The sequence below is a fragment of the Pleurodeles waltl genome, chromosome 1_1 (assembly GCF_031143425.1).
Source record: "Pleurodeles waltl isolate 20211129_DDA chromosome 1_1, aPleWal1.hap1.20221129, whole genome shotgun sequence".
Classification (NCBI taxonomy): domain Eukaryota; kingdom Metazoa; phylum Chordata; class Amphibia; order Caudata; family Salamandridae; genus Pleurodeles; species Pleurodeles waltl.
In genome coordinates, this window is record NC_090436.1 from 230,331,979 (window position 1) to 230,354,004 (window position 22,026).

The 22,026-nt window shown below is 41.1% G+C and overlaps 1 protein-coding gene across 4 annotated transcripts in view; it reads right to left on the reverse strand.

Moving 5' to 3' along the window:
* Positions 1–7,572: 7,572 nt before the first annotated feature.
* Positions 7,573–22,026, reverse strand: part of FYB1 (FYN binding protein 1) — a 602,843-nt gene continuing 588,389 nt past the window's right edge. For 3 of the 4 annotated variants that reach the window (XM_069221354.1, XM_069221340.1, XM_069221345.1), the window contains 2 exons: positions 14,003–14,043; positions 8,210–8,366 (listed from right to left, as the gene is read on the reverse strand). In XM_069221354.1, the coding sequence (XP_069077455.1) occupies positions 8,344–8,366; positions 14,003–14,043 (64 nt within the window). In that variant the 3' untranslated portion in view covers positions 8,210–8,343. Of the gene's footprint in view, positions 8,367–14,002; positions 14,044–22,026 lie in introns of all 4 variants that reach the window. The other variant, XM_069221341.1, reaches the window with a different exon arrangement.

Here is a 22,026-nt window from a genome sequence, read left to right on the forward strand (position 1 = left end):
TGCTACAGTACACTAGTGGCTTTTAACTTACATGCCCTGTCTACACTTTGTACCATATAAGGGGAACTTATAGATAAGTTAAACATGCCAATTAGGGGTATTCCAATTTCATCATGTTAAAAGGGGGAGGGTACATGCACTTTACTAATGGTTAGCTGGGGTGAAGAGCTCAGAGCCCAGCAAAAACAGTTGAGGCAAACATCTCGAGGTTCACCACACAACAGATGATCATTCTTTACAAAAATGTGCTGTTTTGGCCCTCAGGTTGTGGAATGCTCTTTGGCTAGCTGTTTATTACATAACTTCTCTTCCAGGTATTAGATTAAAACTTATATTTAAATTATTTTTAATTTCCATTTACAGTACACAACTTATGACTTTGAGCCACAACAGGACACACCTCACCTAAAGCCATGGTACTAGTAATGGTGACCATGCACTTTACGAAGAAATTATTAACATGAGATGGTATTACAGTTTGTCAGGTGAGGTGGCAACATTACTATTAAAACAATTCATTTCTAAACATATTTAAAAAATACAATAAACCACCTTGCAAACTTTGGTCTACATAGAGTACTTCAATAGGGTGTAACCACTGTGCCTTGAAGCTGCTGGATTGCCTGCTGCTATGCAACAATGTTTACTTCTATGATAATGTCTGGTTAGTACATGTCTTTGAAAGGTGTCTGGTGTATACCACCACATTCATAGCAAAAACAAGACAACGTGTTCTTTCAACATGGATTCTTTAATGCACTTGTATAAAATAAACAACTACACATGAAACAAAACATGCTAATTATGAAGAATAATAAGGATCATTGCTCTCATCAATAAAAATATAACTTAACATTAATCACAAATTTGCAAAGACATTGGGAGGCATGAGAAGAAGGGTGGATTGGAATGCACAATCAAGTAATTGACTGATCACACAAATGCAACCAGAAACTTGATTTCACAATTAGTGGGTTATCTGAGGACATTGATTGACAAAGTTCTTCCCCAATGGATATTGTCTGTTTTTCCTAGTCGAGATAAAACACTTAAAAAAGATTTTTGGAGCATAACTCATGAGTTTGGTCCATCTTTTTTGCAATTACAAAATAATTCTGGGAGCAATCTTTTTATGAAGGTTTACTGCATGGAAGTAATAGCAAGAATTTGATTGACAAGTTTAAAGTTATTAAGGAGCTATCCTGGATCCTCCTCCAAGCCTGTAGCATCTCATATACAGCCACCACGTACTGCACCTTGTATACCTGGCTCAGAATTTAACCACCTTGGATTACCGACTGCAAAACAAAAAGTTAATAAAAGGGGTAGTCTGAGGACAAACCTTCTCCATCTATGTATCTAAACAGCATCTCCAATAATGTCAGAACTGCGATGGCACTTCTGCAATTTAGAATACATTTGTAGACTCATCCGTTTAGGGTGCACTAGGTCTCCACATGATATGAATCATGTCCCATAAATATTCTACGATATTCTTAATGATCTTAAATTGTTTCTCGGGGCCCACAATCTTCCTCAATTACCTATTGCTATCTACCTAGGTTTGTGCTTTGCAAACATCCATATCTGTATACCTACATATCTATGAGATTAAGCTTGTAGATGAGACTAAATGTATACATGACTATGTATGTTTGTTTTTGGTAGGCATAAGAAATTCTCTTAGTCTCTCTTTTCCTAGATGGTTTCCATAAACTTTCCTCAATCAGAGCCTTAGGATGGTTCGCACAAAAGAAACCATGGTAAGTAACAGTTTCCTACTACCATAGAGTCAACTCCACCTCTTCCTTCCAAGCTAATTCTACAGGGCACCTCCCTGTACCTCTGATGGAAATTCGTAGAACCATCTTGGATTCACAGGTAGTGGAAGATGTGGTGGCCCACCAGAATGTACCCAGAGACACTTTGGCTAAAGGACTCACAATGGGACTATCAAGGGCATATCACAGGCTGCACCTGCTTCTTCACACCCAGAGCTCCCCATACATGTGTCAGGGGCACATCAGGCAAAGGAATCCTGTGACACTGGCTGCAAAGCAGGAACTCTGTTGCAGTGCTGATGCTCCAGCAAAACCTCCTTCCCGTGCATATCTCTAAAAGAACAACACGGGTAAGGGGGTGCCTTTGGAACCAAAGGTCTAACACATCTATTATCTTACTGGTGATTCCTACAGCCTCTTCACTTTTGCAGCTTTCATGATTCAGACCTTTTAGAGATATGCTATTTTTCAAGGGCTTACATTATTTGTGCTCCATTTTATATGTCATTGATGCAATGAAAAGTGAGTTAACTGATTGAAGGTATGCTAAACAGGGCACACCAAAGTGTTAATGTGTGTCCTTCCTTTATTTTCAGCTCATGTAGTTCCTATGTCACTCTTCTTTTACTCATGAGCTGCACTGTTGTCTTTTATCTCTAGTCTGCTGTTGTCTCTTCTCCTTTCTGGAAACGTTAGGGTAGGTCACGCAAGTAATAATAATAGTAGCTGCTACATCTCAGTTGCTCTTTGGTTCTCTTGACAGTGTTCTTGCTACCCCCAATTTCAGGATCATTAAGGCAGCGGCAAGAACAGAAAGTAAACAGGGGTCTTACAACCCTGTTCACTTTCTGTACGGGGCCCTTAGAGTTTCCTTTGTCACATTTCTGTTATATTTTACTTTACATTGTATTGCATTTTTACCCTGACAGTGATGCTGTTACCAGGCAATTAAGAATTCAGGAATTCTGGTGTGTAAATTCTGAGAAGCTGAGCAGGCAGACAGTTGCCAGATATCAGAGACTGAACAGGGGTTATTTTATGCAGCTCCTTAAACTTGTAATATTCTACAAATACTGGATCCTGTCTTCCCAAAATTGGTGACGAGAATGGGATCCGAGAAGAGGACAATGAAAGGAAGATTATTTAGAACAATTTAAGGTGATTAGCGCTGCTTATTGTGCCAAGTACAACCCCTGGCCCTGTAATGAGGAAAATTTCCTTCCAAGCAATTGCTGGCATAGGTGTGGACTCTACATCTGCAAAGGATGATTCCAGGAATTGGAAAGGTACAGAGCATACTGGTTGTTCAATTTAAAACTATACTTATTGTGTGTTATTTAGTAAGTGAAGTGGGTCTTGCTCTGGCTGTGCATCGGTGTTAGCGGTAGTGAGCCTGAACATGTTGGAGCTAGAGGGTTTTGCCCTTAGGGGCAATGGCAGAGAGGGGGCTTACTGTAATTCCAGTATCATTTAAACAAGGAGGGAGCACGTTTTCAAGCTTGTGTAGCGATCTGATGCAGGCTGACTGAGGGTGCATTGCTGACGTCAGACGCTTTCTGTGTTAAGAGTCGGAACGCTCTCTCGTTGGCTGCATCACCTGGATATGGTAAATAAGCAACCAAGAGACACGCATTATGGGCTACAGTGCCTGTGTGGAGCACCTAGCGTCTATTTCAACAAAGTCAAGTGCGCCCTAGAAATCGCTGAGCATACAGGTGCACTACGAACTGGCAAATTGGTGCACAGCATCGGTGATAGGCACACCAAAATCAGGCATTAATTTTATACTGCCTATCAGCCAATGCTTCTTCTATAATGTGAAATTCGCTGTGGCAAGCACACCTCCTTGTCAACCAGCATGCTCACCTTATTTAAGAATTTTGGTGCAGGCACATCTCGGCTGGCTGCTTCTTTACAAGAAGTGTGTGAAACATTGAGAAGTTTCCAGTAGTAAAGAGACATTTAGTGGCAATGGCTGTGTAGGTGACTATGTCAGCAGCAACAGGCACGCTGAACATAGTTTCTTCGGTGACAGGCACACTGCCTGTTAGCCTGTCCATTTCTTCAAGAGATTTTAGGTGATAAGCACTTTTGGAGTTTTTTTATATAGATACCCTTTTGTTTTTGAGAAAATGACTATTATATATTTTATCGTTTTGTGAACTATGCTGCTGGTGTCAATCTCAGGGGTGGTACGGGTTGTGACAGGGTAGTGTTTTGTGTCCACAAAAAAGGGGTTATTTTGTTTGTTGTTAAATAATGACATCACAATTTATACCAGCAACACCAGCATTTTTTCAAGACTTTGTCCAAACCTACTCAAGAGAGAAGGGACGTAGAAGCAGGAGCAGATAATGAGGAAGAGGATGACTATGAAGATGCTCTTAAAGCATTAGAGGATAATTATGGGAAAAAGTGAGTATAGTGATCAAAAGACATACATTTTTTTCACGGGCCCAGATGGAAGAGGAGACAGTGGAGCAATATGTGGCTAACTTGAGAAGACTTGCTGTAACACATAAGTTTAAATATCGTAGGGATGAGATCATAAGAGATCAGCTGACCAACAGGATGTAAAATGGAAAAATTCAGGAGAATTTGCTTGGTATGAAGAACCCCACTTTAGACAAAACTATTGAAGTAGCAAGACAAATGTATAATACCTCCTGCTATGTGAAGGAATTGGGAAGTGCTGGGGCCAAAGCTGAGAGTCATGAGGAAAAGAAAAATTAGATAGATTCAGTAAAAAGAACTGTTAATAAAACTGACGATGAAAAAAAGAGTGTGAAGTATCTGGAGAAGACAAAGATTAAGGCTTGCTTTAGGTGTGGAAGTGTGAAGCACATGGCTGAAGCAAACTATTGTCCTGCAGCCAAAAACAAGAGTCATACATGTAAAAAACTGGGGCACTTTCTCATGTGAAAGTGAAGAAGAGGATGTAGAGGTGTTGATGGTGTGTGGAATGAAACCACCACTTAGTGATGGGTCCAAGATGAAGAATGATAGTTATTGCCCCCCCCCCCCCAAGTGCATGGTCAAAGGCAATGGGAGAGAAGTGTGCATTTGGGTAGATTCCTGTTCCCTATTTACCCTCATTGATAAACTAACATCGGAAGGTTTGAGAGTTGCTGAATTAAGTCCATCCAATGCCAATTCTAAGTTATTTTGTTGCATAGTTGAGATTCCAGGATAGGAAAGCAGAGGGAAAGATGTATGCTGTGGAGAAAGGAAGATCTTTGTTTGGATGGAAAGAGCAACATGCTTTAGACATGATTCTTAATCTCAACCTCCCAAATCAGGTGTTGTTAACAGCGTCACAAGAGGTGAATGAATGGGTCACTATGTTCCTAAGTTATTCAGGAAAGAGCTGGGTTGCCTAAAGAAGTTTGAACACTGTATGATACTGGAAGAAAATGCTGTGCCCAAAGTGCACAAGGTGCGAAATGTTCCACTTGCTTCGAGAGACATGTTGAAAGAAGAGCTACATAGACTGTGCAAGGAAGGAACTATTTAACCAATTGAGTCTTCAGAATGGTTGAGTCTGATAGTAATTGCAAAAAACCCAATGGGAAAATGTGGATGTGTCTTGATTTGAGAGATCTTAATGACAGTATTTGGAATGACCGTCATACTCTTCCCTGAATAAATGAAATGCTTGCAAGTGTGAAAGGAGGAATGTGTTTCACCACATTAGACTTATCTAGCGTGTATCATCAGGTGTGCGATTACGGGAAGGATCCAAGCATTTGGCATCATTCATTAAACCAGAGGGCACATTCAGCTGTTTTTCAGATGGTAATGCAGGGTGTTTTGAAGGGTGTCAAGTGTCCTGGTATTCCAGGAGGACCTATTGATCTGGGGTGTGTGGAAGAGCTAGCATGATGAAATTTTGAGGGAAGTTCTACTAAGGTCGGAGAAAGCAGGACACACCATAAGTCTGGAGAAATGCAAGTTTAGTCTGAAGAGAATGGAGTACTTGGGGCATACGTTGTCACATGAAGGGGTGAAACCCAAATGTAGTTTGGTTCAAGCCATGAAGCCACTGAGAGGGCTACTCCTCTGCGAGATAAGGACCAGCTGAGATCATTTCTTGGTCTTGCAGAATATTATGCAAAATGTGTATACCATTAAACTGACAACGTTCAAGTTTTGAGTAGATTAAGGAACAAAGGGGCAACATTTGATTGGTCAGAAGAATGCCAACCAGCTTTTGAGGATGTGAATATGTTGATAGCCAAAGCGGCTACTTTGATGCCTTTAGATCCTGAGGACCAGACTATTATAGTGACAGATGACAGTAGTTATGGGCTGGGAGCAGTCCTAGTGCAAGTGCATGAAGGAAAAGAGAGAGTAGTAGCTTTTGAGTCATGCACATTAAAAGGGGCAGAAAGCACATACTCTATGATTGAAAAGGAGACACTGGCATGCTGGTGGGGGTACAGAAAGCTAGGATGTTTGTATGGGGTGAAAAATGTGAGCTTCGAATGGATCACAAGCCACTGATGGATCTCTTTACAACAACAGATGCTGAAAAAGCCACACCTCGCATAGTGAAGTGGCTGTATCACCTTCAGGAATACATGTTTACTGTTAAGTATGTACCGGGCGTAAAGAATGTCAACGCAGACTTTTTATCCAGATTGTCAGTAGAGGACAGTAAAAAGTTTGAAGAGGATGAGTGGATGGTTGCAAAAGTGACTGATGTCTGTGGAGTAATTGAAGAAAATTAGTGGAGGGAGGCGATTGCAGACGATTCATTATTAATGAGATTGATAGAGGCGTTGCCAAGGGAACAAGGTTAAAAGCTGGACAAGGCTTGGAATTGTTTAACTAAGTCTGGACAGAATTGTCCGTGTCAGACAGAATAGTAAAAAGAGGAGAATGACTAGTAGTCCCCACAAAATTAAGGGATAGAATAATAAACTGCTTCATGAGGGCACTGGGGCATGTCAGCAATGAAAAGAAATGCTCCCGTTGACTTCTGATGGCTGGATATGGACAAATTGAGAGATTTGTTAGTGAATGTATTCTTTGAATTCTTTGAGCTTGCAGTGACAAGTCAATGTGATCCATGACACAACCATTTCTACGGTAGTACTGCTCAAACGTCCATGGGAAAGGATTGCTATAGATATTTGTGGTCCTTTTGATGGGTTGAACGTGAGTGAGAAGTACGCCATGGTCATGATGGACTATTTTTCCATATATATTCTGCATTGTAGTTTAACCCTGACAGTGATGCTGCCGTTACCAGACAAATAAGATGCTTTCACTTCTGGAATCTGGTTTGAGGGTTTTGAGAAGCTGAGCATGCAGACAGTTGTCTCCTTCTTGCGCTTCCCATTGCACACCAACAGCAACCATCTAACCCCTTTGAGATCTACGGTACGTATTGGTGTGCTTAGTAAATAATAATTCAACATGGATTTATATGTGCATTTTTTTGCAGTCATTTGGAGAATGGCCCGCAGAGTGATAAATTATGAAAATATGTGAACTAATATCTAACTACATCTGACCTCAAATTCATCCCACTCCTCCTTTCAAAGAGGAAGATGGCATAGTAGACAATATATTTTAACACTTGATATGGAAGAAGCTCATGCAGTACTCTCTGATTCTGCCATAAAATTACTTTTCTTATTAATTGCTTGTCACTGACTATGGTAGCAGTTGCAAAGTGGAGGTAGGTGTCCATTTCATTTTTGTATGAATACAAAGTGAGGACGGAGCTATGCAGCTTTTAGATAGTATACATCGGTCCCATCTTTGCATAGTTTTTTTTTTATTTAGCCTAATAATATGTATTAGAAGATACAATATTTTCTTTTATTAGTAAGTATTAAAGACATTCATTGGAACTATACGGATGCTGCTGGCTGCTGCCACATTTCTCGGAAAACTCAACTAGCAATCACTGTGCCACTTCAAGGAGTGTGATCATGCGCTCTGCCAGCTTTTCTGATTTACAACTTGGACACTGAGTTCTTTGGGTTATACCCCAAAATATCGGACTTACGAATAAAGAGTTCTTCCCTACTGGACATCTTTACGGAAATCAGGATTAGTCCGGTGTGTTCAGATTTTAGGCATATGCAATACAGGGGTGTGCAATGTAGGCCCAATACAGATGGAAACATGTCAAGTTTTCGGGAAGTATGAAAATGTGAATACAACGAATTCAAGGGAAACGCTCTAACAAAGGAAGTAGCTTTCCTGAAAATGTGGTATGATGCTCGACCTACTTTGGACACCCCTGAAGCGGGACAGAGGAAAACAGCCTACTAGCGAGGATTATATTTAACAGTGTACATGCAGAAAAATATTTAGGTCTTCCCTTCATAAAAGGTAACACACATGGTCACAATTTAGGGGTCGACACGATGTATGTGCAGTTCACTAGACATTATAAAAACAGATTTCTTGAACTGTCTCCTCAAAATATTGTGAAAAATCAAAAGTTAATAAACTAATATTGGCTCTCGTGTCTTTGTTGGGTACGATGATTGTAGTTCATTGAAATGTCTTCAGAAGAAAATGTTTTGTTGGCAAACACGATCCATTAATCATTATCATAGATGCACCCTACAATAGAAAAAGGGAGAAGAAATTAAAACATTAGGGGTGGTATCACAACAACTTTCTCAGTTTACTCTTTTACCCCCTTCAATCTAAACGTGTTATGTTCCCTTCGCCTACATAACTGACTGTAACATAATATGGTCACTGAGTTTATTTTGGTCACACTGCAAATGTAAGCAACCCTGCTCCCAAACATCTGGCGCTCGGGCCTGCCTGCTAGCAGTCTGCCGGTAAAACTGCCATTTTGGACCAATTGTTCAAGATCATCAATCATGTTTACACAAGCAATACAGAAATTGTAATTGTATGTGTATAGCGCGTATTACCCCTGACGAGGTGGTGCTGTTAAATTCTGGCAGGTTTGACCAGCGGAAATTTAATGAAGGTTGAGAAATTTAAGTGGAACCAAACACATTATTCCGACCCCTGCGTAAAAATGAGTTTACGCATGGTTCAGAATACACCAACCCACTGGTAATTAGACCAATAAAGGGGCATATTTATACTCTGTTTGCGCCGGATTTGCGTCGTTTTTTTTTTACGCAAATCCGACGCAAAGCTAACTCCATATTTATACTTTGGCGTTAGACCCGTCTAGCGCCAAAGATCTTGGAGTTTGCGTCATTTTTTAGCGTGGACACGTACCTTGCGTTAATTATATGCAAGGTAGGCGTTCCCTTCTAAAAAATGACTCTAAGGCATGTGTGCCTTATTTAAACTCCCGTGCAAAAATGACGCACGGGAGTGGGCGGGCCTTAAAAAATGACGTCCAGCCGCTTTTGCATCATTTTTTAACGCCTGGTCAGGTCAGGCGTTAAGGGACCTGTGGGCTCGGAAGGCGCCCAGAGGTGCCCTCCCATGCCCCCAGGGACACCCCCTGCCACCCTTGCCCACCCCAGGAGGACGCCCAAGGATGGAGGGACCCATCCCAGGGAACTTAAGGTAAGTTCAGGTAAGTATTTTTTTTGTATTTTTTTTGTGGCATAGGGGGGCCTGATTTGTGCCCCCCTACATGCCACTATGCCCAATGGCCATGCCCAGGGGACATAAGTCCCCTGGGCATGGCCATTGGGCAAGGGGGCATGACTCTTGTCTTTGCTAAGACAGGAGTCATTTCAATGGGGGTTGGGCGTCAAAAAAAATGGCGCAAATCGGGTTGAGGCCAAAATTTTGCCTCAGCCTGACTTGCCCCATTTTTTGACGCCCAAGCTCCATTTTCCCCTACGCCGGCGCTGCCTGGTGTGAGTCATTTTTTTTTACGCACACCAGTCAGCTGCGCCGGCTAACGTCATTCAATAAATAAGGCGCCCGCATGGCGCTTTGGAATGGCGTTAGCCGGCGTTAACATTTTTGACGCACAACTGCGTTGGCGCAGTTGTGCGTCAAAAAGTATAAATATGGCCCAAAGTGCTTAATTTGTGCTTGTTGTTTCCGGTTACAGGGCACCAACACTTATTTTTGAGGGCTGGCCACTTGCTTTTCTTCCTCAAGCATTTACTGCGGACGGAGGAAGAGAAAAATGAGAAAGCGTCACAATGGGAGAAAGCAGAACGCTGCAAGAGTGAGCTGAAGGGGCAGGGAGTGGCTGTAAATGGATTAAAGAGGCCCGACATGGCTTTAGAATTATGCTGGCTCAGTATTCTGTGTTTGCACATTTAATTACAGCAGTGCTTAATTTTTTTTTTAAAGTGCCGGTGCTCAAAGCCCTCCTCTTAAACACGTGGCTGCTGCAATTAAATGTGGGAGCACGGAATACTGAGGTAGAGTAATCCTGAAGCCATCTCGGGCCACTTCCATCTATTTACAGTCACTCCCTGCCCCTTCAGCTCACTCTTGCAGCTGTCTTCTTTCTCCCATTGTCACACATTTTTTGTTTTTCTCTTCCGTCTTTCCCATATGTGCCACTTGCTCGCAGCAAGTGCTGGGGACAGAAGAATAAGCACTGGCCCTCAAAAATAAGTGCCGGTGCTCAGCACCGGAAACATCAAGCACAAATTAAGCACTGAATTGCAGCAGCCGCGTGTTTAAGAGGAGGGCTTTAAGTACCGGCACGTTCTTATTTACAAATTAAGCTCTGGACCCATAGTCTCTTGGAATGAGAAAGGAGGCAGCATATTGGAGAAGCTGTCAAAGGAACAAACATGCACAATCTCGTCAGAGGCATCATACTCCTTCGGGCACTAACAAGACAGAAAACCACATAGGGCTTAGAACTTTTCATGCAGGTTACTGCAGATATAAACATTCCTTCTTTCCTTGTAGATAATAGGGCCCACGGAGGTCTTTTGGAATCTTTAAAAGAATGTGCATTGAAATTGTTTTGAACCCTGGTGGTTTTAAGTCTCCTTGAATGACATCTCCTTTATTTCCTGAAATGTATCCCTGGGCGATGATGCATGTTTAGCATACGAACCCACAAACGATGTAAAATGTCAATGTGGTTATCTGTCTAACCTTTCTTTATATGATGTCTTGAAGATCTGAATGTAATATATCTATATTTTTTTGAAATTATATTTTTGTGCACCAAAAGAAGTACTTTTTAAATAGATTTGTTTGTAATTACTTTCTTGCAAATAAAACTTTTTAACTTTCTTTTTTTTCCCTAAGGATTGTCCTTAGTTGCTGATGAAAACACAACTATGGCAGAAAATGTTGCATATGCAACCTACACACGTAGGTGCAAACACATACACACAGCATGCAACAGCTTATTTGCTAGCAATTGTTTTTTTAAAATATGTAATGACAGTTTAAAGCTGAGCTTTATATACAAGGCAAATCACGTCATCTTAAATTATTTCACGTTTTTGGAAGCTTTTTTCATCATCCTGATTGCACCTCCCATGTTTTTTTTCAAAGCAAGACAATTGATTATGAGGTAATTGTATTGTATTTTTGAAAAGAAGAATAAAATTAAATACCACTGGACTGTTTTCTAATGAAATCCAATAAAATCGATGATCGATATACACAAGTAGTATATCTATCTATCTATCTATCTATATACATCTACGTGTATATATATATATATATATATATATATATATATATATATGTATTTGTGTCTGCTCAAGAAATTGTGTGAAAGGTGTTCTTTTACAGGTTTTAAAGACAGTCAAACAGAATCTGAAAAGCTTGTTTACAATACATTTTTGCTTACATATTTCTCTGTTTATTCAGGCATGATAGTGCAGCTGTTCGCATATCTAATGTCACCACTACATACAGTAAGCCCAACGTAAAACTGCAGATATAAACAGTCCTTCACAAACAATGTATAAACGCATTTCATGTAGAAGGGGTCGTTCCTCCTCAGTCACTAGCTTGTGTGAGTGAGCCCCTTTCTGGAATTTGCTCAGTGGGCTGTCTGCATCAACTTTTACTTTACTGAATGTGCAACAATATTTCCCCTTGAAATTGAGTTGCCTGGAGTGTGTCTCCATTCCCCTTCTGCAAACTACAGCCCTACCCTAAAGCCACTGCCACTATGACACTAACATGATTGAGACAAAGGGTGCTACTGCCATGCTCCACAGCTTTAAAGCCCATTCCAAAATAGCTGCCAGATATGTTGTATATGTGACCCCCAGCAGGGCTCATATCTGGCAGCCAAATTGGAATCCTTATTCTAAAAGCTCTACCGAACACCACCTAGTGGGACGCTGGTGCCCACTCAGAAAATTCAAAAGCATGCATTGGTGGCTGACTTGCATTGACAGTGGTGAGGCGGAGGGGGGTACAATAATAAAAAAAGTCACTTACCTACGTAGTGTCTCCCAGACTAATGGGGAGCACCCTACACTTAAGAAAACATGCATTGGCAAAGCCAATAGGTCTGGCTTTATTGTAGTAACCCATGCAAACAGAATTTCCTCATAAGATTATAGTCATATCTTCTTTATAAGGACTTAAATCAAACAAAAGCAAATAAACCTTTCATGCTACAAAAGCATAAGAGTTTTGTAAATGCATACCAGTTATGTAGAACAGACTGAAATCGTTGAACAAAACTACCATCTTTAAAGCTTACATATTAGGTTTTGCTTTTGTGTGTTAGGCCTTTTCAGGGAACAACTTGTATGTGTTGAACTGGTCCTCGGTTGCTTGTATTCCAGTTCAGGGAGGTTCTGGCCTGGCAGTTCGAGCAGTACTGTTACTACTGGACCTGGGTCAAGACTCTTTTGCATATGGCTGGTTCCAAAATGAGGTGGCATTGTGTGCAAAATAACAATGGACTGGGATCTGGCCTCGCGTATTTACCAGTGGCTGAGATTAATTCAAACATTCCACCCAAACTTCGTTTTGTATACTTAAGTTTGTTGCAATAAGTGGGACGGGTATATCCAGATGTAGGTACAATTCAGGCTGTGTCACTGAAACCAAGCTACACCAGGCTGATGAGCATTAATTAGGATGAAACTGGTCGTTGGTAATTACCAATGACTCACATTAATTCAAACATTACACCCATCATTTTTTTGTATACTTTACTTCATTGGCAGAAGACACTTTTTGTTGCAAGAAATGCTCAGCCTTGAGATCAGTCCCACTAATAAGTAGTTTATCCTTGGCAAAAGACGACTGAATGCATGCATCTAAGGGAACTAAACTGATGAATCCAAGCTGCTTGGCTAATTATCTTTATCTTGAAAGTGATCCCATCTGAAAGTTGGTTATCCAGAGCTCCACTGAGGTAGTTAAAATACTATCAACAAAATCACTATAAGCATGGAGGTTATCACTTTGAGTAATGAGGTATCAGCGAGGATGATGAATACTTTGCTACAACTCTAATGTAAAGGAGATGGCAACTTTTTCAGCTCACTGTGGGAGAGCTATTCTATGACATCATTCATAATAGAACTGCAGCATCTTCAGTAAAAATATCGATGAGAAAACTATGCATGGCAAGTTACAGTTTCTTGAGATAAGTATAACTATAACTGTTGCATTTCTATCGTTTTGTATGTGTAAAATCTGAACCGAAGTATAACGTCCCTGTAACCTTTGTTTAGTGAAAATACATATATATATATATATAAACATACACATATAATTAGTATATATGCAGATATGCAGAGTATAAAATACTCTTTAATTTCCACTGTTTTAGCCTCGGGGTAGTCATGAAGCCTTGCTGTATTCATGATGCCCCTCTCCTCCTTCAACAATGGTAATAAATGGTATATTATTCTATGCATATAAACGTATATGATTTATGCCATGGCATTTTTTCAAGTACATTTGTTTTAACAAATGCACTTAGCGAAAATCAGGATGCAAGGGGATAAATTTGAACTTCAAGGTAAAATTACACAGAAGAGATATCATCACCATTAGGATTCAAAGTATAAAGTAATTGGTATATCAATTTATGAGGCAGTAAAAAAGGAATATTTTTCTCAAGCAACTTTTGCTGTACAGTGGTAATAACCTCGAATTTTACTATTACATTTGCACTGTAGTAATACATGTGTGAATGTGAGCTTATTGGTTCAATTGCTCTAAATATTGTGTTATTAAGTCACATTTATTTTCACTGCAAAGGTGCACACACACACACACACACACTATAAATTTATGTATGCGGAATTAGCTATCTGAATATGGATAGTAATGTAAAAAGTGTTACATACCGTCATCAACATCATCATATATCTCTCCACCATTGCCAAAGCTGTCAAATAAAGATTGATGTTGTTAGTGTGGCTTGCATATGCATTCAGCTGGCATTTCACGTGTAGAACGGTTAATAATATCAAGCAATGTGCTCCTAAGATGCTGGTGCAAAAATATATATTTTTTATATTTTATTCATTATAGAAGATTGTAATTGCATCTTCCTCTGCAATTCAATTCATGACCTTTGTAATAAGATACGCCCCTTGTTTTTTAGCTACCAGTTCAACTCTGCTACCTTTTCTTAAAAAGTCCATGACTTCTGTCAGCCATACTTTCCAGTTGGAGATGCTTACACTCAGACCAGTGGAATTACACATCAGTGGAAGACAAATTTATGCCTCAGGATTGACTAAATTATGCAGCATGAAGAGGCAAATTATTCGGTGTAATGCGGCAGAATTTATGGTAGTGTTACTTCATTATTGTGTCATTTTTACATAAGCTAACACTTTCTGGGCAAAGGTTTCACCATATTAGTAGACGTTGTACACATAAATACAGCAATTAGCAACTGAAAGTTCAAAAGTTAACCTCTACAAATGGCCTGCCATTTTTGGCAAGATAAACGGCAGAGATTTTGGTAACTTATTAAAATCCTCAGACTATGCAATAGATGGTGGTTTATATGGCAAATGTAGCAAATTCATAATTATATGGCAAACACTGCTACTGCAGAATTGCATACTAGTAGTGGCCCAGGGTATTCTCTAACTTCAATTTTGCGTCTTATGTTGATTCTGATGCTCTTTCGGGTCACTGGTTGTACGACTCATGTAATATGCATCTACTATTGGTTATTTATTCTTATTGATGCTGAATCTGAACTCTGTGCTGCCTGTAAACAAGCATCTCTCGCTACTTATGTATTTATCTCTAACTACTATGGAATACTTCCCATATATTGCAGTTCACTTACCTCTGTAATTCTGTATTGTATACAGTCTGCTCTGTTATGCTACCAGTCAAACATGATTGTCTTTCTGTCTAGTATTCGTTGGCCTTTTCTCATTACAATGCTTTGAAACCCACAGTTTAAACAGTTATTATAATATTCTATAAAATTATTTTAGCTAGTTTCAACATCAGCTGGGGTTTGTCCTCCTCGTGCTACAATTTAACAGTGTTGGCCAACTTTTCGTAAATTAATTAATGTTATATAATTCATGTGTTTGCAAATATATTGGGATACTTAAAACTGGATTTTTGTAAAGATGTACGAGACCCCCTCTGTGAATGTAAGAGAGTGCTGTAAAAATTAAATACTTGTATAAGGTTTAAAATTATCTTTAAAGCTATTGATAATATATATATACATAACGACATCAAATATTTGGAGTTACTCCATACCCAGTGCAAAACCCACCTGTCTTTATTGTAAAGTGATGCGTGTTTTCATTTTATTTATATTTAATGTCACAGATTTACTGTTTCTCAGCACATCTCGAAGGTGTTACTATTATCCAGTTTAATGTTTCTCAATTTACCGAACTAGGAAGGATGAAATGCTGATTGGACTTGCTATGGTTCAAAAACAGATATCGCCACTGAGCACTGATCTGGCTGTGACATCTTGCAAAATGTATGTCGTAAATTGGTACAGGTTGCACAACCCATAATTTTTTATCATGTGACACATTAGTCCATTTCCATGCTTTTTCTTGTTGGGTAGGCCGTCAGAATGGTACATCATAGTCAATAAATGAAGTCCACTTGTTGTAGTGGTTATATGCGATCTCTCACAAAGTCCAGGGCTTTACTGGCAGGCTTGCAGCAGCTCTTATAAAAACTTCTTCATCCAAGAATCAATTATTGCCATCTATTTTATTCCAATCAGTATGTCCACTTTACAGACTCCAAAAGTGTACCTTTGTCAGTTTTTTTTCCATTTCCTTTTAACTGAAAGCTGAGGCTGAAGCGGCTGGGAACTGTTTGGAATGATATGCTCATGCTTTTTTAATAAAAAAAAAACAGTTTCCATACTTTTTGTTAAAAACAACAGTTCCTAGAGCCGACTTTCAGGTGCCTCTGGTTGTAAACAACGGGCAGGAGAGAGGATTCCCCTAGGCTGTGAAGCCGAAGGGACAGAGAGCTAAAAAGGAAACAGCAAGCGTTTTTACCATCATGCCTGCTGCCTGAAAGAAATGTAAATGTGTGCAATTGGTTAATCAGCAAACCTAAAGGTTGATTGGGATCCAGTATAGAGTTTGTTACTTGAAGGTTCATGGTGGCAGATGTATTCTTTTTGAGAGGTAATGTAATAGTGTTACCAGCTACGTTCTGGAGTGTTTCCTTTTAATGGACCCTTATAAAAATGTTTGCACTAGGTACATACAGTCTTATTGTCTAGTACTAAAATATATATTTTGAAAGCACTTGTTTTTCTTAAACAATAAATCTTTTTGCACATTTTGTGGCAGCCTATCTTAACCAATGTGAAATGCATTTCTAAAATAATGTCTTACTGTTAGAAATGGCGGTCTCTAGTTGGCAGTGGTTTTCACCCTGTCCAAGCAGGGACCCTCACTATAGGCACGGTATGGGAGTCACACAGATAAGGTAACCCCTGTTCACCCCCTGGGTAGCTTGGCACGAGCAGGCTGGCTTATCTTAGAGGCAATGTGTAAAGTATTTGTACACACACACACAGACACAGTAATACAGTGAAAACACCACAAAAGTACTCCACACCAGTTTAAAAAAATAGGCAATATTTATCTGAGTAAAACAAGACCAAAATGACTAACATCCACCATACACAAGTAAAGATACAAATTTTTAAAGACTAAAGGCCTAAGGACTAAAAGCCTCATTACAAGGTTGGCGGTATTGAGACCGCCAGCCTCGCCATGGCGGTCAGACTGCCAGGGTACTGTCATCTCTGCTGGGATCAGTGATCCCGATAGGCCAGTGGTTCCCAAACTGTGCGCCGTGGCTCCCTGGTGCGCCGTCAAAACTAGCCAGGGGCGCCGCACACAGTCTGGAAACCACTCGGAGGTGCTTTGAATCGGTAGCTTTTCCTCGTGGTATTGGAAAAAAACACCCTGCATTAATTATTCTGACCAGCGGAGGGCGCCAAAGTACCATTAATAATATCCCTATAACAAAAATAGTTTCCAATAAATGGTTTTCCGCAACGTGAAGGAGAGAATAAAGAAGACAAACGGTAAATAGTGTAGGTACAGGTACAGGTTGGGATTACGTTCCCCCACCCGCCAAAAAAAGTAACATAACGGGGAGCCGTGGCCAACACAGCCAATAGGTCAAAGGAGCCGGGGATCAAAAAAGTTTGGGAACCACTGCGATAGGCTGACGGTGGCAGTGGTCGGAATCAGCCAGGGCTGATTATGACCTGGTTCTCCACCAGCATTTTCACTGCAGTTTTATCGCCATGAAAAGGCTGGTGGAGAATGGGTGCAGGGGGCCACAGGGGGCCCATACACTTGGCATGGACAGTGTAGGGGCCCCCCTGCCCAGCACCCTCGCAATGTTCACTGTCTGCTGGTCTGGGTGACCCTTTGCGAGGGTGCTTGTGCACCCTGCAGGTGACAGCATTGCCGCCAGCTCGATTACGAGCCTGAGACAATGCTGACACCACTTTCCTGCTAGGCTGACTGGTGGAAACCTCGGTTTTCGCCTGTCAGCCTAGCGGGAAAGTCTTAATGGGTCCGTTGAGGAGGTAGCCAGTGTGGCAGCAACTTCTCCGTCAAACTTCTAATTAGGCCCTAAATCTTAGTAAAATGCTTGGCAACACAATAGCTCCAACTGGGGCTATCACAGCATCTAGAAGATGTTGTTCCCGACAGTCCGATGCCACTCGCAAGGGAGTGGGGCCAGTCACGGAGTGGCACGGACCCCAGGTACAGTATCTTTGAAAAAGATGAGGAAACAAAGTTGTTGCATGGAGTCGGGGAAGAGAGGCATCACTGGAGTCAGTGCGGCGTCCGTTCCTTACTGCTACCGGGGAGGTGAGGCATTGGTTCCTTAATGCTAGGCAGTGGAGGTGAGGCATCAGTTCCTTACAGTTGCAGTACAGGTGCTGCAGCATTGGTTCCTTATGACCCAATGGGTTGATGAATCCAGCAGGTCAAGACCTGAGCATCAACTTGGCGTTGTCGCGATCACACCACTGGGCCACAGGTGCTGCAGCGGAGTTGGGTGCCATGGTGCTCTGGACTCGCACTGTGGCAGGATCTGTGGCAGGACCTCGAAGGCGCAGTGACGGCGTTGGGCCTGCGGCGTCAGGCCTGTGGTGTCTGTTGTGGTCATTGCACCTGGTGGGGACTACGGCTCTGGTGCAGCCAACAGCATGGGGTCAGAGACTGACACCAGTTCTGAAGTCGGCCTGGAGGTCCATGCACTTGTTTCTTCCTTGTTGCACCAAACCTCACTCCCAAGGGCCCAGGTACTGAATTTGGCACCACTTGGCAAGTCAGGATTCTCAGCAAGAGAGCTCCAGTACTGGCAGGTGAAGTCTTTGATGACACTGAGACTTCTTAACAGGAGGCTAGCTCCGTTCAAGCCCTTGGAAAACCTTTGGAAGCAGGATGTAGAACGGCAACTCCAGTCCTTTTTACTCCAAGGACAGAAGCAGCAGGCCAGCACAACAAAACAACAGGCAGAGTGGCAGTTCCTTTTACAGCATCAAATTATTTTTCCTTTCAGAATGTCCTCAGTCCAGAAGGATTCTAACTATGTGGTGTCAGAGGGCCAGTACTTATACCCATTTCTGTCTTTGAAGTAGGCAAACTTCAAAGAGGAGTCTTTGTAGTACACTAGACCCTGCCTTTCCCTGCCCTGGCCTGAGGCACACTTCAGGGGGTTGGAGACTGCTTTATGTGAGGACACGCACAACCCTATTTAGGTGCATGTGTCAGCTCCTTCCACCACTCTAGCTCAGGAAGACCCATCAGGATATGCAGGGCACACCTCAGCTCCGTCTGTGTGACTGCCTAGAGTGAATGCACAAGCAGCCCAACTGTCAACCCCGATCCAGCAGACAAGTAGAGGCACAGAATGGTTAAACAAGAAAATGTCAATTTTCTTAAAGTGGCATTTTCAAACTTACAATTCAAAAACCAACTTTGCCAAAAGATTCATTTTCAAATTGTGAGTTCAGAGACCCCATACTCTGTATCTGTATCTGCTTCCAATGGGAAATGACAGTTAAAAGATATTTCAAGGCAATCCCAATGTTACTCTATTGGAGAGATAGGTCTTGCAATAGTGAAAACCGAAATTAGCAGTATTTCACTATCAGGGCATGTAAAACACACCATTATAAGTCTTACATTTTAAATACTTTGTACCCAGCCCATGGGGCTAACTTGGGCGTACATTAGGAGTGACTTACATGTAGTAAAAGGGAAAGTTCTTGGCCTGTCAAGTGAGTACACTTGCCAGGTCTAGCTGGCAGTTCCAAACTGTCTACAAAGACCCTGCAGGGGCAAGTCTGAGATGTTTACAGAGCTACTCATGTGGGTGGCACAATCAGTGCTGCAGACCCACTAGTAGCATTTGTTTTACAGGCCCAGGGCACACCTAGTGCACTATCCTAGGGACGTAGTAGTGAATCAGTTATGCGAATCATGGATAAACCGATCACCAATACAATTTAGAGGAAGAGCATTTGCACTTTAGCACTGGTTAGCAGTGGTAAAGTGCCCAGAGTCCTTAAGCCAACAAAAACAGGTCAGAAAACATAGGAGGAAGAAGGCAAAAAGTTTGGTTTGAGAATAACCCTAAAACAAGGGCCGGGTCCAACATTTACTTATTCACAGTGCCTACTGTTACAGACTCGGACTTCATCACCCACTACATTCACAAGTCACTATTCCCCACTGAGCTAACCAGGAAGTAAGAGTAATTACTGTGGCTCTGGTTATCCATAAAAAGTACAGGAAATGACGGGGTCCTATCGGAACTGACAGCTAATGTTGAGTTGGATCTGGCTTGCCCCCGTGAAACTGAGTTTGAATTTGTTTCACTTTAATTTGCCAACACAGGGACACATTCAGCAGCCATAGCACATTGAATGCTTTCTGTTGACAGCAGCAGCCTGCAGGCGGTAAAGGGGCTTTCTCATTTAGACTTACAGCTGGTCCAAAAACAAAAGCCTGACTTTAAGGGTCATCAGCACTACTTTTGTTCTAGTTTCATCCTGGATGGAGCTATCTGGAGCCCAACACCTGAAAATCAATGCAATGGATAGCAACAAAGGCACACAGCTTGTGATCACTGTCAGTATTAAGTGAAACAATGGTTTGGAGGGAGGTCTTTGAGTTTTTTCTCCTCATGTATATAAGAGATATACATGCACCGTAAGAATATCAGAAGAATCTGTCTGTATGCATAATCACACAAACAACAATTTAAAACACTTACTATTTTTTTATTTAGTTTTTAGAGCGCTAGTCATCCAGCTGCAGGGTGTGGCAGTGCTTTACATCAAACACACAGATTATACAAAGACAATATATTGTACAAGTGTATTAATCAATGCATAGGAAAAGTTACATAACATGATGACGGTTACAAGGTACATGAGTCACATATCGTCCTTTCTGGAAGGCATTATATGTTATGAAGGCAGATTTTAAGAAACACAAAATCGGGATTTAAAAAATGACATAGTGGCTAGGATTGTCTATATGAACAAGGGGATCTCTATGTCAACAGCAGTAACCCACTTTCCTAGCTACATATAGAATATGTGATCTGCCTGTAACAGAATGTGATTTGCAGCAGTTACATTAACTCGCTACGCTACTTTAAAGTCAAGATTGTGACTAGACAAAACACAGATTCCTCTAGCAAGTGCAGAGTTATCTTACCATTATAATTATCCTCTCAAAATTGCTAGGCACACAAAGCTCTCTGCAACAGGTGCCTTAACTGCCTAAAACATTTAAAAATGCAGATTCTTTATTAACAATTAAGCCGGAACAAATTGTGACGTTTCTCGTTGTTGCCAATTTTTTTGTGGCAGAGTTTTTAAAATAAATATATAATTGACTGACGGATTCCGCTTTTCATGACTGCTCCCATGACTCCTCCTCCTTTCCACTGCCACACCCTGACCCCTAAGTTGTGGGTTTCCAGAGTAAATAGCTTCCACTTCCAGCACTGCCCACAGGCATTTATCTGCAGCAATCATATTAATCAATTGAGGTTTCATAATGTAAAAGAATTTCCTACGAAATAGTTTAACTTGCATTTACTTTTCATTTAAGGTGAGTGTGTTATTTTATCCTATTTGAAGGTGAAGGACCAACAGAATAGTTAATAATTATTTTAATAGTTACTGAATTTTTTAACAGTTACTGAATATTTTGTTCTTTTTAGCCACGACTATGGCCCTGCTCCCACACTTATTGCCCCCATTGCATTCATGATCACAGTTTTCATAGTTTTGTTTAAACTCTGAATGTAAAGAAAGTCAGCAGCAAACGCACATTAGGAATCTGCTTCTTCCATACTATAACGTTGACACTGTTTCTAAGAACAGCATCCATCTGTGATGATCACATTTCGGGTGCAGTATAAAAGGTTACTTTCGTTCCCTCATTCCTGGCGTACCCCTCCATTTTGTGAAGTGTTTTTTGGTTATGTACGACCTATCTGTAAGAATAAAATTTAACTTCAAACGTTTCTCAACACGTGTCCCTGTGCCTTCAGGCCCAGTTCTCAAATACAAATAATGTCGGACTGCCAGTTTTCTTTAGTTTTCACTCACTTTTGCCTCTTTGCTCCATTTCAATCAAATCCCTGCCATTTCTAGCCTAACTGATGGGGGGTAATATAGGGTAATTGGCGCTCTCTATCCCACAAATTAAGGGCCTTATTTATACTTTTTGGTGCAAAACTGCACTAAGGCAGTTTTGCCCCAAAAAGTTTTGCACCGGCTTGCACCATTTTTTAGCACCAGCTGGGCACCATATTTATGGAATGGTGCAAGCCGGTGCAAAGGGTAGGCTAGCTT